At 45.7% G+C, this 22,069-nt stretch overlaps 2 protein-coding genes across 8 annotated transcripts in view; one reads left to right on the top strand and one right to left on the bottom strand.

Moving 5' to 3' along the window:
• PPP2R5C (protein phosphatase 2 regulatory subunit B'gamma) overlaps positions 1–22,069 on the top strand; it is a 167,090-nt gene that overhangs the window by 123,154 nt on the left and 21,867 nt on the right. For all 7 annotated transcript variants that reach the window (XM_064375220.1, XM_021675224.2, XM_021675223.2 and 4 more), the window contains 4 exons: positions 8,031–8,090; positions 10,756–10,864; positions 12,670–12,723; positions 20,858–21,028. In XM_064375220.1, coding sequence (XP_064231290.1) covers positions 8,031–8,090; positions 10,756–10,864; positions 12,670–12,723; positions 20,858–21,028 — 394 coding nt within the window. The remainder of the gene's footprint in view (positions 1–8,030; positions 8,091–10,755; positions 10,865–12,669; positions 12,724–20,857; positions 21,029–22,069) is intronic.
• LOC135274191 (phosphopantothenate--cysteine ligase) lies at positions 5,323–6,065 on the bottom strand. The gene has a single exon (XM_064374511.1). The coding sequence runs from the start codon at positions 6,000–6,002 to the stop codon at positions 5,586–5,588; it is 417 nt and encodes a 138-aa protein (XP_064230581.1). The 5' UTR covers positions 6,003–6,065; the 3' UTR covers positions 5,323–5,585.

The raw sequence follows: 22,069 nt of genomic DNA on the forward strand, positions 1-22,069 counted from the left end.
CTCATGCACTGTGTGCGTGGGCCGGCTGGGCTCATCCTCCCTGCCTTCCTCCCCTCTCCCCACAGCTCCCTCCGGAGCCACCAGGCTCCCCTTGGTCCCTCCATTGTTCCTGTTTCTACTGAAAGGTCTAGTTTCCCAGAAATGTGGATGAATTGGTTCCATCCAAACCAACTGTATTAGTGAAGGCTCTCTAGAAGGACAGGACTCATAGATAAACATGTGGAGGGGAGTTGATTAGGAGATTCGACTCACACGATCACAAAGAAGTCCCACAATAGGCCATCTGCAAGATAAGGAGCAAGGGAGCCAGTCCGAGTCCCAAAACCTCAAAAGTAGGGAGGCCGACAGTGCAGCCTTCGATCTGTGGCTGGAGGTCCGGGAGCCCCCGGTAGGTCCCAGAGTCCAGAAGCTGAAGAACTTGGAGTCCAGTGTTTGAGTGCAGGAAGCATCCAGCACGGGAGAAAGATGAGGCCGGAAGAAGACTCAGCCAGACTAGTCCTTCCACGTTCCTCTGCCTGCTTTATTCTAGCCATGCTGGCAGCTGATAGATGGTGCCCACCCAGACTAAGGGTGGGTCTGCGTCTCCCAGTCCACTGTCTCAAATGTTAGTCTCCTTTGGCAACACCCTCACAGATACACTCAGGAGCAATACTTTGCATCCTTCAATCCAATCAAGTTGACACTCAGTATTAACCCTCATGCCAGCTTTTCCTTTCCACCTGTGCATCACCTCGTTCTTCCCAGGGAGTCTCAGTGAGAGAAGGTGGGGCAGGAATGATGTCATTCATCTGTACAAAGCCTGAGATCTGTGCACCTTGGTTGAAGATTTGGAGATTCCCACTGTGCATCAGGGGAGGGAAAGCCCCCTGGAGCAGCGGCTGGAGGAGGACAGCATCCAGTGGCAGGCCCACCTCCAGGCCCGCCCATTTCCCAGCCAGCCTCTGCTCAGCTCCCAGGCTCCTTCCACATCAGGGCTCTGCAGCCAGTGTTTGAGCCACCCAGGATGTCTTTTTCCACCAGCCCTTCCTTCCCTTAGCCTCCCAGGCTTCCTGAAACATCCCTTAACGAGAGGCTCTGCCTGACTTGGCGGTGAGTCTGGTCTTCAACAAGGGCAGCCACGATGTTGGCTGATTTGTTGCATGCCCCGCCCCAGTGCCAGCTTCACATCCCACCCTGCGGTGGCACCAAGTAAATGTCAATAGAGGAAACAGTTCCTGTTGTTTCTTATTTGTTCCTGGAAAGCTTACTAAATGAGCAGTTTCTTCTATAAATTGTAGCTTCTCAGGTCAGTTTGCCTCTAAGGCACCTGACTCCAGGATGGTGAGAGATAGTAACATATCCTGGTGATGATGGGGGCAGTAGGATGGCATCTCTCTGTGGGATAAGAGTATGAGCAGGTGCCACACAGCCTCGCTGCAGGGCCAGGGTGTGGACAGAGCACTGGTCCTGGAGAAGGGGCCAGGTATCAGCCACGGCAAACGCGGGCCTCAGGGTCCTTTCCTAATCACAGTGATCAAGCACAGGAAAAGTAAAGGGGCATCTGAGACAGACACATGGCAAACGAGACCCCCTGCTGAGACCCACAGCCCCGGCTCCCCATCCCATGCCAGCCTGCTGTGCAGCCTGTGTTGGGGGCACCCCATCCTGCCCCTCTGCAGTCATTGGGGTCTCATTCCCTCCCCGGTCTCCACACCTGATAGGGCATTTCGGCGTGAGAGCCTTTCATTTCATGTGTGGCTTTCCTTTGAACTCCTTCCAAGTTCCCCACATCTCATTTATAAAATGGAGCCCAGTGCTGGACATAGCCCAGACCTGACACATCAGCTATAACCAGAGAATGATGTCATTTTCCTAAATGTTACATTTCTATTTTATATCTCTTGGTATCATGATTCCTTTTTAAAAAGATCATTACTTGGCTGATGTACTTCTCTATGAAAACAATAATATACATTATTTAATTAACATAGAACAGGTACAATTTAAATTTCAGTCTTTTTGACCCAAAATTAAAGCTCTACCTAATGGTTTCTGTTTTCTTAACACTAGTAGGTTTTGTTCAGATAGCAGAATCACAAATGTATTGAACATGTGCATTTAAGAAGTAGAAAACATTTCATACCTTAAAGAACCCTAACGAAATACTTAAGTAGAGTAGTATTCAAAAGTTATTACACATAATTGAGTTCAGTTCTCCTGAAGGTTCGGTGCTAGAGTATGGCATTTGTGTCTGTGTGCATGCATTGAGTAACCTCTTCTGTAATTGTCCCGGTATGTGCACTCAAGAGCAAGCATGCTATCTAGATTCCACAATTGGTTTGGGTCCTCACTGTCAGTACCACCACCTCCTCATTTCATGTGAGAAAAAAATAAGAAGAAAGACCTTGAGAGATGTATTCAGCTCACCCAAGTTTTCTTTTCTCTTTTTTTAAGGCAGGGTCTCACTCTGTCACCCAGGCTGGAGTACAGTGATGCTATCATAGCTCACTGCAGCCTCAAACTCCTGGGCTGAAGGGATTCTTCCACCTCAGCTTCCCAAGTAGCTGGGACTACAGATGTGACCACATCTGGCTAATTTTTTATATTTTTGTAGAGATGGGGATCTCAATGTGTTGCCGAGGCTGGTGTCGAACTCCTGGCCTCGAGTGATCCTCCTGCCTCAACCTCCCAAAGTACTGGGATTACAGGTGTGAGCCACCATACCCAGCCAGCTCATCTAAGTTCAATAGAGTACAGCTATGACTTGTAAGAAGAAGACATTTTGAATGTATTTGGTTCAGTTGCACTGAAAATGTAAATATAAGGTTGCTATTTATTTCTATAGTTTCTCATTCTCATCAGCTTAAGTGTGAGTTAAACGGTGCTGTCAATTACCCATGATGCCTGCTGGCACACGGTGGGACCTGGAGGCTGGGTGGGCAAGGCAGTGTGCAGTTCCTTCTCTTGTTGCATAACAAGAGCATGGTCCATGCTTCATCCTCATTCTCGCCCTGCAGTGGGGCTGTGCAGCACCTGCTCATGCTCTTACCTCACAGAGAGATGCTGTCATACTGTCCCCATCATCTCCAGGATGTGTCACTACCTCACGCCATCCTGGAGTCAGGAGCCACTCCCAGCTCGCTGGCTTCCGTCAGCCATGGTCCGTCATCCCTCATGATGCTGTCATCTGCACTGTGCTAATCCAGACAGTTCTGCTCCGTGGCATGTGCTGGGACTAGAGTGTTCACAGGGGCTGCTGAGCAGGTCCCCACGCCCCTTCTGTGCTGTGCTGGAGCTCCTCCAGGTTATGGGAGTTCCTACAGCCACGGCCCCCTCCAAGAGGGGAGAGGCAGGAGCCCCAGTGCTTAAGGGTTTGGCTTGGAACCAGTGCAGAGTGACATCTGCCCTTTGTATTGGTCAAAGCAGGGCGCAAGGACAGCCCAGCTTCAGAGGAAGGAGAAATAGAGTCCACCTCTTCCTGCAAGGCCAGAACACATCATACAAGCAGGAAAGGCATTGAGGAATCCATTCTGGAGACTTCTGCAGCCAGCAGGTGCCAGCTCAGTGTCTGGGGGTCTGACTCCCTTTCTGCTGAAAGAGTGAGAAATGTTCTCACCGGCTCCCGGGTTCTCTGTTGCCCTCCCATTGTCCCTGTTTGTCTTCCACAGGACAGGGAAGAAGGAGAGGAACTGTCCTTATTTTCCTCTTTCTTCTACCTACTTCAAAGCACGTGTAAGAAATTACAAATCAAGAATTTATCAGTAAGAATGTAGTAATGTTGATTTAGGAAAACAAAATGGCTTACAGCTACAGGCCACCGTTATGTAAATGTTAAAGCCGATGGAGCTAGACCAGAAGGGGTTCAGAGGTCTTTGTCTCTGAGGGCCCAGAGCACAGCTCTACAAGGTACTTGCTGGAGGAGTAGTAAACTGAAGCGGCTCGGCCGCAGCATATGCAAAGGGAGCCTGCAGAGTGAGTTCCGTAAATTAAAGCACCTCTCAGTGTAGACACACATGGACTGACTTCTGCTTGGTCGCAGTTTCCAAGCCTCAGGTAGGTGCAGGCTCAGGGACACCAGGTGAGAGCACTTTCTGTTTCTGGTCCCGGCACCACTGTCGTTCCTGTCACCCGTGGCTCCAGGCTGTGCCCCAGTAACGTCCCTGCCTCACTCTCAGGCTGTGGCCACGTGCATTGAAGTGCTACTGTGTCTGGCTGCTAAGGTTCTGCTTACTGGCACCTGCAAAAACAGATCTTGGTTTTTTGTTTTTTGTTTTGAGACAGGGTCTCACTCTGTTGCCCAGGCTGGAGTGCAGTGGCACCATCTCGGCTCACGGTAGCCTCCACCTTCCAGGTTCAAGTGATCCTCCCACCTCAGCCTCCCAAGTATGTGAGACTCCAGGCATGTACCACCACGCCCAGCTGATTTTTATTGTTTTTTCTTTTTTTTTTTGGTTCGTTTTTGTAATTTTTTTGTTTAATTTTTATTTTTTTATTTATTTACTTTTTTTTTTTGAGACAGAGTTTCACCCTTGTTACCCAGGCTGGAGTGCAATGGCGCGATCTCAGCTCACCGCAACCTCTGCCTCCTGGGTTCAGGCAGTTCTCCTGCCTCAGCCTCCTGAGTAGCTGGAGGTAGCACGCACCACCATGCCCAGCTAATTTTTTGTATTTTTAGTAGAGACGGGGTTTCACCATGTTGACCAGGATGGTCTCGATCTCTTGACCTCGTGATCCACCCGCCTTGGCCTCCCAAAGTGCTGGGATTACAGGCGTGAGCCACCGTGCCTGGCCTAATTTTTTTTTTTTTTTTTTTTTTTTTTTTTTCCAGCTTTTGGACAGTTTATTGCACTTAATTTTTTATACATCCATTTCCCAAACAAGACATGTTTATTCATCTTTTTTAATCCTCATGGCTCAGCACAGGGCCTAACACACAGTAGGCACTCAACAAATATTTGATCTCCAAAGCATGGCCATTCATGCATCCATAATCCTCTTTTTATAGTATAAAGACGGATGACATTCAGGCCCCCATATATATTTTAAGGAATATGTAGCTGGGCACAGTGGCTCACGCCTGTAATCCCAGCACTTTGGGAGGCCGAGGCGGGTGGATCACGAGGTCAAGAGATTGAGACCATCCCGGTCAACATGATGAAACCCCGTCTCTACTAAAAATACAAAAAATTAGCTGGGCACGGTGGTGCATGCCTGTAATCCCAGCTACTCAGGAGGCTGAGGCAGGAGAATTGCCTGAACCCAGGAGGTGGAGGTTGCAGTGAGCCGAGATCACGCCATTGCACTCCAGCCTGGGTAACAAGAGCGAAACTCTGTCTCAAAAAAAAGGAATATGTAATTCTCAATAAGCTCTTCTTTTTAGAGGTGAGAAACAGTTCTAGTGTTCAATTTCAAAATCAAGATGACATTCAGGTGAATGTATCAGGTGTCGTCATTAAAAGACAAATACCAAACCTTATTTGCCTGCACACCTCTGCCTTTTTCCTTTTCTTCATTTTATCTGTCCATATGAAAGCAAAGGTTTTATTATAGTTTTCACCATCTGTAAGAGCCCTGAACAATTTTTGATCCTGTAAGGGCTTTTTACTTCAGTTTTTGTCACCTATAAAAGCTGTATGTCGAGACTGAAGATTATCGACTATCTTCTCTTCTATCTCTATGCCTTTTTCTATTTCTTCCTCTGATAGCAGTAACTTGGTTTCCGAATCTTTGGTTACAATAAACACAAAGGACTGTCGTGACTCAAGGATATTAGCCACAACCACTTGATGCTGATAAATTTCCAAAGCCTTCCGAGCTCGATTAATTACAATGGAGGGGTCAGTCTCCAACTTAAAGGAAATTATAAACGCTTTGGGAGCCCAATCTTTAACCAAAGGAGAAAGCATTTTTGGCACCATCTTCATTGTTATCTGCAGTGGGCCCCCAGATGACTGGATCTTGTGTTCAGGCATTTCAGAGACAGGAACATAGAAATCTGACACGGCCGCAGCCAGGTAAAACATCGCAGAAGGGCCTCAGCCCAGCGCGCGGCACTGGGAGGCTGGGGGAACTCTGCTACCAGGTCCATTTCCACTATTGGCTCCGCCTAATTTTTATATTTTTAGTAGAGATGGAGTTTTGCCATGTTGGCCAGGCTGGTTTCAAACTCCTGACCTCAGGTGATCCACCCACCTTGGCCTCCCAAAGTGCTGGGATTACAGGCGTGAGCCACCGTGCCCGGCCTAATTTTTATATTTTTAGTAGAGATGGAGTTTTGCCATGTTGGCCAGGCTGGTTTCAAACTCCTGACCTCAGGTGATCCACCCACCTTGGCCTCCCAAAGTGCTGGGATTATGGGTGTGAGCCACTGTGCCCAGCCAGATTTTGTTTTTTCTAAGCTGGCCTTCCAGCCTCTCCACGCATCTTGCCCACGTCACTCCATGTCACCGATCTTTGTTCCAGCCAAAGGAGTTCTCACTCTCCACACTGCCATTAAAAAAAAAAAAAAAAAGTCTGTTAAGGCCGGGCACGGTGGCTCACACCTGTAATCCCAGCACTTTGGGAGGCCGAGGTGGGCAGATCACCTGAAGTTGGGAGTTCGAGACCAGCTTGACCAACATGGTGAAACCCTGTCTCTACTAAAAATACAAAATTAGCCGGGCATGGTAGCACATGCCTGTAATCCTGTAATCCCAGCTACTCGGGAAGCTGAGGCAGGAGAATCACTTGAACCCAGGAGGCGGAGGTTGTGGTGAGCCGAGACTGAGCCATTACGCTCCAGCCTGGGCAACAAGAGTGAAACTCCATCTCAAAAAAAAAAAAAAAATCTGTTAAAATCCTCCTTCAGGACCCAGTTCAAGCACCAGTCTCTCGGTGAATTCTGATCATTTGGAAATAGATACGTTAAGACCCATTCTTCAAAAATACTTCACATCTGTGGATGTTTGGCCTCTTTAAAGTCATGCTATTTCTTTTGTTTCAAACAAAGTGAATGAAATTTCAAAACTGAAATTTTTAATCCGCTCAAACTTATTTTTGGCTTAGAGCTGTCTCTAAACAAATGGTTTTCATCTGATGGGCAGGGATCTTTCAGAGCCTCTCACTTCCTGCAGGATACTCTTGGGTTGCTCTAGACCAACCCCAGGTGCGTGAGGCTTGGCGCAGGAGAGGCTTCTTTGTTTCTGTGGGACCCCTTTGTGGGAGGACACTTGCCTGTTTCCTAATATGTCACTGTTTCCTCTCCTTGTCCCTGGTTTATTCAGCAGATGTGTTTTCATCATCAAACAGATGCCAGGCTTGCTCCTAGCCCTGGGAACATAGTCACGAGAAGTCCTTGGCCCTGTCCTCACAGTGGCCCCATCTGGAGGGAGATGGGCTGACACAGATGTTGGGGTGCATTTCTTGGGGGTCCACTAGAAGCAGGCGCAGTGGACAGAAACGTCTCAGAGGAAGGGAGCTGGGAGCTGGGTCTATCGCAGATGGGTGCTTCAGAAATATCACACCTGAGGCAGTACAGAGAATGTGTGTGGGTGTCAGTGGGGAACTAGGCAGGTAGACCAAGAGGTGCCCAGGAATCACTTCTGCCCTTTGCAGGAACTGTGCTAAATACTGTAGGCTTTAAAACTAAGTAAGACATTGACTTATGTTGTAATATGGCAAAAACGTAAGATGGATTAATGAACAAGTAAAGGATGGATGAACCGATGTGCATGTGATCAAGCAGATGGCACACATGGCTCGTGGTCGAATCTGGGTAGTTGAAATGGGTGTTCACTGTAGAATTCCTTCAGTTTTCCTAGATGCTTGAAATTTTTCAAAACAAAATATTGAGGAAAACATGTGTGCAAGACTGAGCTTTCTGCCCTCAAGGCATGTACACCTCCAGGCCTTGAGGAGTTTCTCTGGTTCCTGAAGGGCTTCTTGCTCACCCGAGCAGTGTTTGCACAAATAGGCTTCTTGTTACCTGGCTCTGAGGCTCCTCCTACAGCATTGTTTTCTTATTCAGCTTAGCTCAGTGTCTTAATTCTAATTGGAAAATTGGTTTTTTCTAGGTTTATTTATGAAACAGAGCATCATAATGGCATAGCAGAATTACTGGAAATATTGGGAAGGTAAGCCACTGTGTTGTGTTATGGGTGGCAAATAGCCATCGATAGAATTTACACCAGAGTGATCCATTTCATTGAGTTCAGCTGCCCCCTTTAAAGCAAGGCAATTTAAACCATTCTCTCAAAGAATTTAAATAAAATTTCACTTAAAGAAGGAGTTGGTGAGCTCTTAGATTAGAACATGCCAAATGACAAATCTCTCCCATTTTTATGGTTCTGTACGTAGAGTCTACTTCATATACCTCAGTTTCATTACCATGGAAACACGATTCCAGCTATTTCCTCAAGAGCAGTGTTAAAAATAGTTACATAAGAAGGTTTATATTAGAAGCTTGGAAGAAGAATAGGTTGTACGTTAGGGGTATTGTGTAAATGCTAGTATTTTCAATTACTTTCGTTTTTTTATATGTATACTTATAAAATAATTAACATTTCAAAACTTTCATCATCTTTATCCAAGTAAAGTTTTTACTTGCCTTTTTTTTTTTGAAACAGCCTCTTGCTCTGTTGCCCAGGCTCGAGTGCAGTGGTGTGATCTCGGCTCTCTGCAATCTGCGCTTCCCAGGTTTAAACAATTCTCCTGCCTCAGCCTCCTGAGTATCTGGGACTACAGGTGCCTGCCACCACGCCCAGCTAATTTTTGTATTTTTGGTGGAAATGGGGTTTTCCCATGTTGGCCAGGCTGTTCTCGAACTCCTGGCCTCAAGTGATCTGTCCACCTCACCTCCCAAAGTGCTGGGATTATAGGCATGAGCCACCACGCCCTGCCACTTTTTTTTTTAATTGATGACCTGTAGATTTTATATTAGACCTTCTAACCCACTGTTTCCCAGAGTTCCTCAGGGTTCCACAGCTAGTAAGTGTGGGAGTGCTTTTTCCTGCCCCTTTTTAGGGACGTAGTGTAGATGGGCAGGTCGGGGTTCTCAGGAGCCTGGGGTGGAGAAGCCCAGCACGCTGGGTGGACTGGTGACTCCCTGCAGCTCCTGAGCACAAGACTCTCTTCTCATGGTGCATCAGGTCCTGCCTGTTAGTTCTGAGAAAAGCTATTCTTGTCATTTCAGATGTGATTTGAAAAAATGTCCTCATTGAGAATTCTACTTTGATTAGTTTAGACAAACTTGGGGCTTTTCTCTCGCAGTGCAGTGCAGTGAGTGGTGAAGAGGATGCCCCTAGCTAGTTGTGTGACCGTGGGCAGGTACTTCTGTAAGATGGGAGGAATCCTTGCATTTCCCTCCTAGATTGTTGCAGGAACGGGAGCGCTGTGTCGTGCGTTCCACAGCCCGCCACGCCGTGTGCATGGGGCCCCCATGCAGCTCCCGACGAGAGGATGATTAGTTTTCTTCTTCCAGACAAGAGGTTCAGCCTGCAGGTGACCCTGTGATTGAGCACGCCCTCCTTGATTGGCCACTCCAGGCTCGCCCTTCCTGCATTGCCCGCCATGCTGAGCGGAGAAGACCGAGTTAGAGATGACTGTCTACTTCTGCAGCTCAGTGACAGTCACTTGCATTTGCCTAATTATAAAACCGAGACAATAAACTAGTTGTTTGAGACAAAAACTTTGCTTTGGAGGCTCTAGGTAGGACCCCCTTTCCTTGCACAAGGAACAGCTTTCTAACTGATTTTTTTTTTCAGTTGAGATGGAGTCTCCTCGGTTGCCCAGGCTGGAGTGCAGTGGCATGATCTCAGCTTACTGCAACCTCTACCTCCTGGGTTCAAGCGATCCTCTCACCTCAGCCTCCCAAATAGCTGGGACTACAGGCATGTGCCACCACACCCAGCTGATTTTTATATTTTTAGTAGAAACCGGGTTTCACCATGTTGGCCAGGCTGGTCTTGAACTCCTAACCTCAGATGATCCACCCACCTCAGCCTCCCAAAATGCTGGGATTACAGGTGTGAGCCACCACTCCTAGCCCTAACTCATTTTTAACCAACACTCATTCAGCACCCACCGGGTCTCTGTTACCAGTATTAAAATAACGACCCCGAATTACTCTAGGCAGCAAGAATTCCTGAAGATGGATAAGGCTGAGGCAAGGTGCTGGGTTTGCGGGTCCCACGTGAACTGTCCTGTCTTACCTGGCCTGTTTAGGGTGGAAGATTTTGCCACCAGGAGCTCCTGCTGTTGAGCCAGCTTTCTGCTGTTCTGGGTAACACCTGTAAACCCAGAATGTTTAAATTATCATGTAGTTACAGAGATAAAAATAACTATGCTTCCTCGAAGGCATTTAATATTTTTGAACTTCTGCTGGTATCCTCTTTTTTCTGATACACACACACACACACACACACACACATATGTAGGTATATATATATACATAAGGAATCATCGTATTTCCCTCCTAGGCTGTTGCAGGGGCTGGAGCACTCTGACGTACTCCACAGACCCCTAGATAGGATCTCGCTGTACTGCCCAGGCTAGAGAACAGTGGCTATTCGCAGGTGCGATTATGGCACACTACAGCCTCGAACGCCTGGCTCAGATGTTCCTCCGGCCTCAGCCTCCCAAGTTAGCTGGGGCACAAGCGCATGGTAACATGCTTGGCTCTGTATATTTTGCCTGCTGGGTTTCGATGCTGAAAACAAAAACTGAAAGAAAAACAGCAAGATACTTGTTTAAAATCTGGAATTTGTAAATGTTCAAACTGAATGAATGTTCTTTTTGCAGTATAATTAATGGATTTGCCTTACCACTAAAAGAAGAGCACAAGATTTTCTTATTGAAGGTGTTACTACCTTTGCACAAAGTGAAATCTCTGAGTGTCTACCATCCCCAGGTAAGGGGCAGGGGAGGCTCCAGGAACACAGCTGTTGGCATTTGAACAGGACTGAACACAAGATAGTGAATCCAGCCTTAACCGAGAGTGCTTTCTTCTTCATATGACACTACTGACGTTGGTGACAACCTTCTGGTGATAATTGAAAGAATAAAGGGGTAAAGAAAAATTCATTTTAAGAAATTCAGAAAAATCTCTGTAATACAGAACTTTTAAATTAGTTTTAAGCGTAGAGAAAGGAGTAACTCTCTGGAAGGAGTCAAGGAAAACATCTGAGAGGAGTTTTCTTTAGTATAATCGAAAATTTAGTACCTTAAAAAGAAAAGCCTATTTAGGTCTGTGGCCAATGAATGGCCTATGAGAGTGTTTTTTAAAAAAATAAAAGCTGCCTCTAATCCCAGCACTTTGGGAGGTCGAGATGGATAGATCACCTGAGGTTGGGAGTTTGAGACCAGCCTGACCAATATGGGGAAACCCCGCCTCTACTAAAAATACAAACTAGCCAGGCATGGTGGCACATGCCTGTGATCCCAGCTACTCAGGACGCTGAGGCAGGAGAATCGCTTGAACCTGGGAGGCGGAGGTTGCAGTGAGTCGAGATCGCGACATTGCACTCCACCATGGGTAAAAAGCGAAACTCCATCTCAAAAAAATAAATAAATAAACTAAAACTGTGAATGTTTAAAACTATAGCAATGTAAGTACAGCTGTGCTGAAAAATTGGCAGTAAGTGGTTAATGGGCTGCATTTACCTGGATTTGGTTTTCTTTCACCCTTTGGCTGCAGTCAGTGTCTTTGTTCACTTTCAGCTGTCACTGGGCCAGGCACTGAGCAGTCACACCCCAGCACAGGCCTAGGAGCACGCAAGGCTCCTTTCTGCCACATCCCACTTTCAAAGCTTGTGGTAGGGGCTAAATGACAAAAAGTACATTTTTTTTTTTTTTCTTGAGATGGAGTCTCGCTCTGTAGCCCAGGCTGGAGTGCAGTGGTACCATCTCAGCTCACTGCAACCTCCGCCTCCTGTGTCCCGGTTCAAGCGATTCTCCTACCTCAGCCTCCCTAGTAGCTGGGATTATAGGCATGAGCCACCATGTTCAGCTAATTTTTGTATTTTTTAATAGAGACAGGGTTTCAACATGTTGGGCAGTCTGGTCTTGAACTCCTGACCTCGTGATCTACCCTCCTCGGCCTCCCAGCGTGCTGGTATTACAGGTGTGAGCCACCGTGCCCAGCCAAAAAGTACATTCTTTAATTAATCCTTCCTAGAAAATATTTATTTTCTCTGACTACTCTTAACTGGTGATATCTTTGCATCCAGTCAGATTATCATATTAATTGTTGCACAAAAGAAATTAATAGTTGAGAGATTTAAGATGGAACCAGATTGTACTTTGTTTTCCCTGCTGTTAGATTACTTGTGCATTGTAATCTCAAGGACCACGACAAAATCCCCATCATACTGGATTGACTTAGTGATAGTTACACTGGAAAGACTGTTTTCTGATTTATTTTTCTTATTTTTATATTTCATCTTTCTGATCTATCACCAATTAATGGGGAAGGATTTATCTGTTGGTCATTGCTCCTGGGGTCCCTCCCTGAAAGTCCCACTCAGAGCCTCCTGTGGGGCCTACCGGGCGGTTGGGGTGGCACACCCTGGGGGCAACATCAGAATTACACGACGGCTTTGTCTGTACTGTGGGTCCTTGTCTTGCCGTAGGAAGGTGTTTAATGAAGATTCTAGAAAAAGCACAGCAGCATTTCTATGTTGAAATGTTAATGCTCTTTCTCCTTTTACTTTTTAGCTGGCGTACTGTGTAGTGCAGTTTTTAGAAAAGGACAGCACCCTCACGGAACCAGTAAGTACTGTTGCTAGCTCGTATTGTAAGATGTGTGTATTTCACTAAATGTAAATATTACAACATCTGCTTCACCAAATTGCCATTCAGACTTTTTCATCTTAAATTACAATACTAATAAACAGGTTGATTTCATTCAGGGGTTATAGGTTTTCAAAGTAAAGTAACTTTAATTGTAGGTTCCTTTATTGCAGTGATTATTTTATGTAATGAGATTGCCACCTCATCCCTCATTGCACTTTACTCTTTTAAATGTAAAGCACTTGGGTGGTCGCAGCCACTAAATTTTAGTGTGCAATTCCGTAGTTTCACATCTGCTTGGTTTCACAACATATTGAACTGATTATGATCGGAGGAATTATAGTTAGGGTTTGAAATTCTTGTCGTAAGGAAGAGGTTTTACCATCTTGAAAATACTTTCCAGGTTACACTGTAACTGTTTTACGATCATTGAATCACAAGTCAACATTAGCTTACTGCCGTTCAGTGCGTGGATTTGTAATTTTTTTTCAGCCTCCATAATTATGTGAGAGGATTTGTAATTTTCTTAACATTTTATGTTTATTAAAAATAAAAAGCCTACCAGGACTGGGTGCAGTGGCTCACGCCTATAATCCCAGCACTTTGGGAGGCCAAGGCAGGTGGATCACCTGAGATCGGGAGTTCCAGAGCAGCCTGACCAACATGGAGAAACCCCATCTCTACTAAAAATACAAAATTAACTGGTCATGGCCGCGAATGCCTGTAATTCCAGCTACTCAGGAGGCTGAGGCAGGAGAATCGCTTGAACCTAGGAGGCAGAGGTTGTGGTGAGCCAAGATTGCACCATTGCCCTACAACCTGGGCAACAAGACTGAATCTCCGTCTCAAAAACGTAAATAAATAAAGATAAAAAATAAAAAGGCTATCATAGCCAGCGTTAACGAAGCCAGACATGTCAGGTGCCAGTTTAAGCATTTAAATATATTTTTTTAAACAACTGTATTGAGATATAATTCACATACCATACAATTCACCCATTTGAAGAGTACAATTCAGAGATTTTTGGTATGTTACATTTTGAATTTTTTTAAATTGTGATAAAATACATATAAAATTTGTGATTTTTAACCCTGTTAATGTACAGTTTGCCAGCGTTAATTACATTCATAATGTTGTGCAACCATCACACTATTTCCAAAGCTTTGTCATCATCCCAAACAGAAATTCTACCCATTAAACAGTAACTCCCCATTCCCCCTCGCTCTGACCCCTGCTAACCTCCAGACCTCACTAACCTGTAATCTGCTTTATCACTGAATTTGACTACTCTAGGTGATCATAACACGCTTGTCCTTTTGCAGCGGGCTTTTTTCACACAGCGTCACGTCTTCCAGGGTTCTTCCCTGTGCTGCGTATCAGAGCTTCATTCCTCATCACGGCTGAGTGCTGTTCTACTGTATGGATAGAGCACATTGTGTTTGTCCGTTGTTTTTTCAGTGTACACTTCGGTTGTTCCCACTTTTTAGCTATTGCGAATAATGTGGCTATTTGTATACTGGCGTACAAATATTTGTTATAGATCCTGTTTTCAATTCCTTTGGATATATATCTAGAAATGGAATTGCTGAATCACGTGGTAATTGCATGTTTAGCTGTTGGACGAACCAGCATGCTGTGTTGCACAGCGACTGCCCTGTTTACGTTCCCCGCAGCGGTGCACAAAGCCTCACGTTTCCCGCATCCTCACCAGTGCTTGTTGCTCCTGCTGCTGCTGTTCTTTACTTTTTATTTTTTATTTTTTGAGATGAAATCTCACTCTATCACCCAGGCTGGAGTGCAATGGCACGATCTTGGCTCACCACAACCTCCGCCTCCTGGGTTCAAGCAATTCTCCTACCTCAGCCTCCTGAGTAGCTGGAGTTACAGGTGTCCGCCACCACTCCTGGCTCATTTTTGTATTTTTAGTAGAGACAGTTTCACCATGTTAGCCAGGCTGGTCTCAAACTCCTGACCTCAGGTGATCTACCTGCCTCAGCCTCCCTCACGCTAGGATTACAGGTGTGAGCCACCATGCCTGACCTGTTGTTTTCATTATAGCCTTCCTAGTGGTGGGATGCAGTATCTTGTGTGGTTTTGATTTGCAATTCACTAATGACTAAGAATGTTGAGCATCTTTTCAGTGCTTACTGACCAAAATTTGTATATCTTCTTGGCCAGGTGTGGTGGCTCACACCTGTAGTCCCAACACTTGGGAGGCTGAGATGGGAGAATCACTTGAGCCCAAGAGTTGGAGAGCAGCCTGGGCAACATGGCGAAACCCCGTCTCTACAAAAAAATACAAAAATTAGCCAAGCATGATGGTGTGTGCCTGGGCAACAGAGTAAAACCCTGTCACCAAAAAATATATATGTGTGTGTGTGTGTGTGTGTGTGTGTGTGTGTGTATGTATGTATGTTTATCTTCTTTGCTGACATGTCCATTTAAATCCATTGCCCATTTTTTAAATTGGTTTTTTTTTTTAATTATTTGAGTGTCAAGGAATGTTAGGAGCCAATTCAAATGTTTGAATGCTCTTTTAAAAGTCACAGTTAAGACTAGAAAATGTAGGTCTTGTCACTCCTGGGCCCTTTCTGTCTTTCACAGTTCTCTTGTGACACTGTAATTTTTATAGTGAAATTACATGAGAAATTCTTAACATTGAATCTCTGAGTTAAGCTGACTCTGGTCTCTGCTTTCTTGAAGCTTTTAAATTCTATGTGTAGTTACCCTCCATTTCACCCACAAAATTCAAGAAGAGCTCTTGTCCTTCGGCTGCAGAGGCAGCAGGGGCTACAGAGCTGTGAGCTGGGCCCACCCTGCCCTACCGGGCCCTCGTGGAGCGACGCGTCCCTGCAAGCTCCCCCTCCAGCCCCCAGAAGCCTCTGCCGGAGATTTTGGGGAGCTCCCAAGGAAATGTACCAAATCTCATCACACTTCAGCATCAAGCACAGTCAAGGTTTAGGGTGAGGAGGTATTTTTATTCTCCTTAACTGACTGAAGACATGTCTCGGTAGGAAAAAGAAAAATGAGATGGTGTTAATAAAACTCATTAGGGATTTTTTTTTTAACTATTTTTTACAGCAGTTAATGCCTTAACTCCTCCTCTGCCTGTATTTAAGGTCTTCTCCAAACTGAAGAGTGAGAGGTTGGTTTTTGTTGTTGTTGTTTTTGGGTTTTTTTTGTTTTTTTGAGAGAAGATCTCACTCTCTCACCCAGGCTAGAGTGCAGTGGCATGATCTTGGCTCACTGCCACCTCCACCTCCCGGGTTCAAGCAATTTTCCTGCCTTAGCCTCCCAAGTAGCTAGGACTATAGGCTCACAGCACCATACCCGGCTAATTTTTGTATTTTTAGTAGAGACATGGTTTTGCCATGCTGGCCAGGCTGGTCTCAAACTTCTGACCTCAGGTGATACCTCAACCTCCCAAAGTGCTGTGATTACAGCTGTAAGCCACTGCACCCGGCGAAGCGGTCGTATTAGGGTTTTCTAGAGGGACAGACTAATAGGATAGATATATAAAGGAGAGTTTATTAAGGAGTATTAACTCACATGATTACAAGATCCCACAATAGGCCGTATGCAGGCTGAGGAGCAAGGAAGCCAGTCTGAGTCTCAAAGCTGAGGAATTTGGAGTCCAGTGTTCGAGGGCAGGAAGCATCCAGCACGGGAGAAAGATGGAGGCTGGGAGGCTAAGCCCATCTAGTCCTTCCATGTTCTTCTGCCTGCTTTTATTCTGGCCTTGCTGGCAGCTGATTAGATGGTGCCCACCCAGATCAAGGGTGGGTCTGCCTGTCCTAGCCACTGACTCAAATGTGAATCTCCTTTGGGAACACCCTCACAGACACACCCAGGATCAATACATTGCATCCTTCAATCCAATCAAATTGACACTCAGTTTTAACTATCACAGAGGTTTTACTTGAAAAAGTAATATGTTAAAAAAAAAGAAAAAATTATCTCTCCTCTCCTCTCCCACCTTTTCCTATTCAAAAATAAAAAAGAGCTGAGCAAGGTGGCATATACTCCTAATCCCAGCACTTTGGGAGGCCAAGGCAGGAGGATCCCTTGAGGCCAGGAGTTTGCGACCAGCCTGAGCAACACAGTGAGACCTCCTCTCTCCTAAGGAAAAAAAAAACTTTTTTTTTTAATTATCTGGGCATGGTGACATGTACCTGTGGTCCCAGCTACTCAAGAGGCTGAAGTGGAAAGATTGCTTGAGCCCGGGAGGTCAAGGCTAGAGTGAGCTCTAAACGTACCAACTGCACTCTGTCCTGAGTGACAGAGCAAGACCCTGTCTCAAATAAGTAAATAAAAATAGAAGGTAAAGAAAGATACAGAAGGAGAGATTTTTTTTTTTTAAGTATGCAGGGCCAGGCTCAGTGACTCATGCCTGTAATCCCAGCCCTTTGGGAGGCCAAGGCGGGTGGATCATCTGAGGTCAGGAGTTCAAGACCAGCTTGATCAACATGAAGCAACCCCATCTCTACTGAAAATACAAAATTAGCCGGGCATGATGGCACATGCCTATAATCCCAGCTACTCGGGAGGCTGAGGCAGGGGAATTGCTTAAACCTAGGGGGCGGAAGTTGCAGTGAGCCAAGATCGCGCCATTGCACTCCAGCCTGAGCAACAGAGCAAAACTCCATCTCAAAAAAAAAAGTATGCAAAGTTTTCTTTCGTAATTTTTCTTTGTGCTTTTCTTTCGTAACTTTTCTTTCTTTTGTAATTTCTCATACAAAAAATCCCGAAGAATTCACCAAATGCCACATTGCATTTACCACAGAGAAAGGCTGCCCCACCTAAGCCCCTAGCATCTCTATCCCGCCATCTCCCGTCAGCCTGAACCCTAATCCTCCTCCACTGAGGGCTCAGTGAATGAGCCCCACCCTATTCTCTCTTCTATCTCTAAGTAACATAAAAGCAGAGAACGTTTGTGTTTTTAATTCCCACTAATATAGTAAATAAAGTGAATATAACTTTGCAAGAGTGAGAGCTATTAATTTCAGTTGTCTAAAAGAAGAGGGCAAGAGACTGGGTGCCGGCTTCAGTGGGGTCCTTCCAGCATGAATGTTACATGCAAGACTCTGACTTGGCACCAGTGCAAAGAAGGTGCAAACCCTGCCAACCCAGGCCTGATGTTCCCACCGAGAATACTTAGCTTAGTTTTGTGCTGCACAGATAATGTAATAGTACTGTCCTGGCTTTAGAAAGCAGATTTAATTTCCTACATGTTAAAGACATTCAGACCCTCATTGCAGTAAATTTCCTCTTTTGAAATGCCTATTTTATGAAAACACAAAGGCCATTTTGCCTTGCTTCAGCATTGAAAGCTTGTTGATGATAAGATCAAAGTAGAGGCTTTTGTGCAGGTGTGTATCTGCGCAGTAGCACTAAGGACACCTGGTGTCCACGTCCATCTCACAGGCCCGCACCGAAGGGACCCCAAAGCCATCAAATGTCCAGGCTCAGGAATGTTTTGAGATCTGAAGGACATGTGTTGCCCTGTTGGCAGTCTGTAATTGGTATTTTTCGTTTGCTGATTGTGTACAGTGCTCACAAGCTTTCTGGGCACGTGAAACATTTTCTCTGTTGTAAGAACAGAACCTCATCAGAGATTTTACAGCAGTAAAACTGTTCCGTGTTCACCCACCTGCCTCTTCAGGCTCATCCCATTTTACTTCCTGGCACGGTAGCAACTCTTCTTTCTCCTTGGTCTGCCAGGACAGGATGGAGGGGCTCCCCAAAACTCAAGGCTGGGGCTACTGGCTCGCCTGCCCTCTCCAAGGAGCGGGCAGTCCTTGGGCTTCCAAAGGAAAACTCTGGGCCTTGTGCAGCGCCCAGCACCCCGCAGCACACAGCCATTGTTGCCTCGGATTAGCATTCCCTGAGCAGACACCCTCCTCCGCAAAACATGGCCACACGGAAGCGGCGAAATAGCTGCTGCTGGTCACAGCTCATTCCAGACAATGTGAAAAGGAAGGCCCGTGTGTGAATCTGATCCCAGAAATGATACCTTTTCCAGAGGAATGGAATAGCTAAATTGATTTTTTTGTCTAGTTCAAAAATTAACATACTTCTCCTAATAAAATTCCGTTTGATAAATGAAGAGAAATAGACATAGGAAGTGATTTGCATCTGCTGTGTCCTTAATAGTGATTCCAATAGAGCGTAGGAGGAACGCAGTAAGTACTTACTAAATCGTTTTGAGCTAGGAGGATCATTAAATGATGCATGTTTAGAAATAATTCCTTTTTAAGACACTTGTGTGGTAGATTTTTATGTCAGACTTCAAGACTCTCAGCACTTCCTTTTTATTTGGCTTTTTGGGGGTTTTTTGTTTGTTTGAATCTTGGAGTCTAGTTGTGCAATCATGGCTTACTGCAGCCTCAAGTTCCTGGGCTGAAGCAGTTCTCCCACCTTAGTCTTTCGAGTAGCTAGGACTGCAGGTGCACATCACCACACCAGGCTAATTTTTAGATTTTTTTGTAGAGACAGGGCCTCACCAGGGTGCCCAAGCTGGTCTCAAACTCCTGGGCTCAAGCAGCCCTCCCACCTCGACCTCCCAAAGTGCTGAGATTACATGTGTGAGCCACCACACCCAGCCTTACTTCCTTTTTTTAGTAGATTTTGGAGTTTTATAAAGTGTAATATCATAAAAGATTATCTTGGAGCCCAAATGCCAAAGTATCAAAAGAAAATTTTTCTAAATGGAAGTTAAATGTCCACCTTTTTAAAAAATCACTGTAATGAGTAGAAGGCTGGCCTGCTGAGCGTGAGTTGGTGTGATCTACTGAGCCAGAAATAACTAGTGAGTGAAAACGACCAGGCGGTCCCAAGGGCCAGCATTTGCTGCAATTCCACGGCACAGGAGCTGGGGTGGAAGCTTCACGATGTTGCCGTGACGAGGCTCAACAGCCACTTTAACGAAACAGATTACACTTGTACAATTTATCTGCAAGCAGATACATATGCACTTTATGTGTAAATACCTGTTTTGGATTGTAGTACTATTTTACAACTAAGATGGCTAAACTCTAAAAAATATTATTCAATCTGCATTGAGTCAGATTGAGTATTTTGTACTGGTGTGATTGTGGTAGGACATTTGGAAACTACAGGAACATATAAAGAAAGGTTGCCCAGTGGAAATCCTTTCTAGCTGTCTGACTTGGCCAAGGAGCATAAACCATCCACTCTCTCCCTGCAGCCCGATGGCTATGCCTGGCAGAGAGCTGGTAGTGCAGACCCCCTGGGTGGTGGCCATCCTGGCTGCAGCCCCGACTGCCGCCTGCTCACTGCAGGCCCAGCACTGCTCAGGCAGTTGTGGTTGACGCCCACAGGTGTGCACACAGACAACACAGCATGCCCTGCCCGAGGTCCCAGCACAGCACCTGCAGGTGTGGGTTAACAAGATCAGCTCAGTTCACACCACTCTTTGATATATTTTAACATGGTTGAAAACAGTCTATGCATACAAAAGCATCTATGTTTGTGTATAAATACATATGGATGGTTGGTGAATTTGAGAAAGAAATGGATTGTGTATGTGTGGCAGACAGTTTCAGTACCGGCCACTTCCACACTGAAATATGCATGTGAATTGATATTGCTCTGTGTTTTCTCCATTGATCTTATTCTTTCTAAATTATCCTAACTGCTTATTGTTTTTTCTTTTTTTACAAAAAGGAAAGGACTCTTACTGAAATGGTGTTTGATCAGAGAGAGGGGTTATATAAATTAAAATTGTATAATTTCCGAAGTATGTAAAGTTACGCCAGGCAGGTGGTGCATGCTTGTCCTAGCTACTCAGATTCTGAAGCAGGAAGATCCCTTGAACCCAGGAATTCAAGCCCAGCCTGGACAACATAGTGTGACCCATCTCTAAATACGTTGATTCATCAGATGGTCAGATAACCAGACACACAGACCTATTTCTCTAACTATAGACAATCATGTACAATTACTGAGTCCCTGTTCCTTCTTTAAGGAAGGTGGCACCATCTTCCCGGGTTGCTTTGCAGTGGGGCCACCTCAGTGGAAACACAGATGGCTTGCCTTGCAGGTGTGGGGGCCTTGTGGGCGTCAGGCACTCCATGTGTCATTTCTTTTGTAGGTGGTGATGGCACTTCTCAAATACTGGCCAAAGACTCACAGTCCAAAAGAAGTAATGTTCTTAAACGAATTAGAAGAGATTTTAGATGTAATTGAGCCATCAGAATTTGTGAAGATCATGGAGCCCCTCTTCCGGCAGTTGGCCAAGTGTGTCTCCAGCCCACACTTCCAGGTATGTGGGGCTCAGGGAGAGCTGATTTGAATGGTTTCCATGTTTGTTTCGGAAAGGAGAAGTTCCGTGCGTAGCTGGTCACGGTGTGCTTCTCATGCAATTTAAAGGTAAAATCCAAGTTTTTACTTTATCCTTCAAATACAGTGCTACAACTGGAATTCTGTACAATACCCTTGCACATCTTGTCCCCTCTGCCGAATATTTTTTCTCAATGAGACCAGTCATCTGGCGTCTCTGTAAAGCCGTCTTGTCTTCGTGTTCGGTGTGCTTCTGCGTTCATAAAACCTTCTTTTCCACGTCTGAGCGTCACTATTGAGAGACAGCAGGTGATCGGAGCCTCGGCTCTGAGAGCTCTTACTGCCGAGGTGCTTGATTCCTCACATGGTGTAAATCTGTCTCCCTTTGCCCTTTCAAATCATAGCTCCGACTTGTGCCACTGCCAAATTCCTGTGCAAGAGGACCGCCATTGTCAGAGCCTCTTTCCACTTCCTTTCCCCAATTTCCTTAACCCTTCAAGCCAGCCTCGGCTCATCACCTCTCTCGAAGGCCGTCCCCGCCGGCCCTCCCAGCCTGCCTGCCTCTGTTGAACGTGCTAGCCACCTGTCCTTTTGCATCACTGAGCGGATATTTACTGTGCACTCATCATGAGCAAAGTGAAAATAGGCACAAAATGAGCAGGACCTCCCGGTGCCCAGGGAGCAGGCCACAGTGGAAGAGGGTGCCCGTGGCACGCCACCACTTTACAGCTGCCCATGAAGGGCCAGGTGGCGTGTGCAGCAGGCTTTCGGAAACACATGGGCAGTTACCTTAGCACAACTCTAAGTGGCTAGAAAAAGTCCACAAGAGTGAGGGTCCTCCAAATTGAGCCTTTCAAGATGGTTTTGAAAAGACAAAACTAAGACAAGAAGGCAAGTGACAGAAGAGTGAGACGCTCTGGAGCATGGGCACCACAGTGAATGAGGCCAGGCTGAGCCGGGTTAACGGAAGGAGCCGCCATGGTGTCGTCTCTTCTGTTACAGACATTCAGGTTATTTTCACTTT

Source organism: Aotus nancymaae, unplaced genomic scaffold (assembly GCF_030222135.1).
Source record: "Aotus nancymaae isolate 86718 unplaced genomic scaffold, 86718_ANA_hifiasm-v0.15.2.pri h1tg000011l, whole genome shotgun sequence".
NCBI classification, from domain to species: domain Eukaryota; kingdom Metazoa; phylum Chordata; class Mammalia; order Primates; family Aotidae; genus Aotus; species Aotus nancymaae.

What these genes read in the sequence shown, in the direction of transcription:
- LOC135274191 (XM_064374511.1), bottom strand. Translation starts at nt 6,002, where the DNA reads ATGTTTTACCTGGCTGCGGCCGTGTCAGATTTCTATGTTCCTGTCTCT.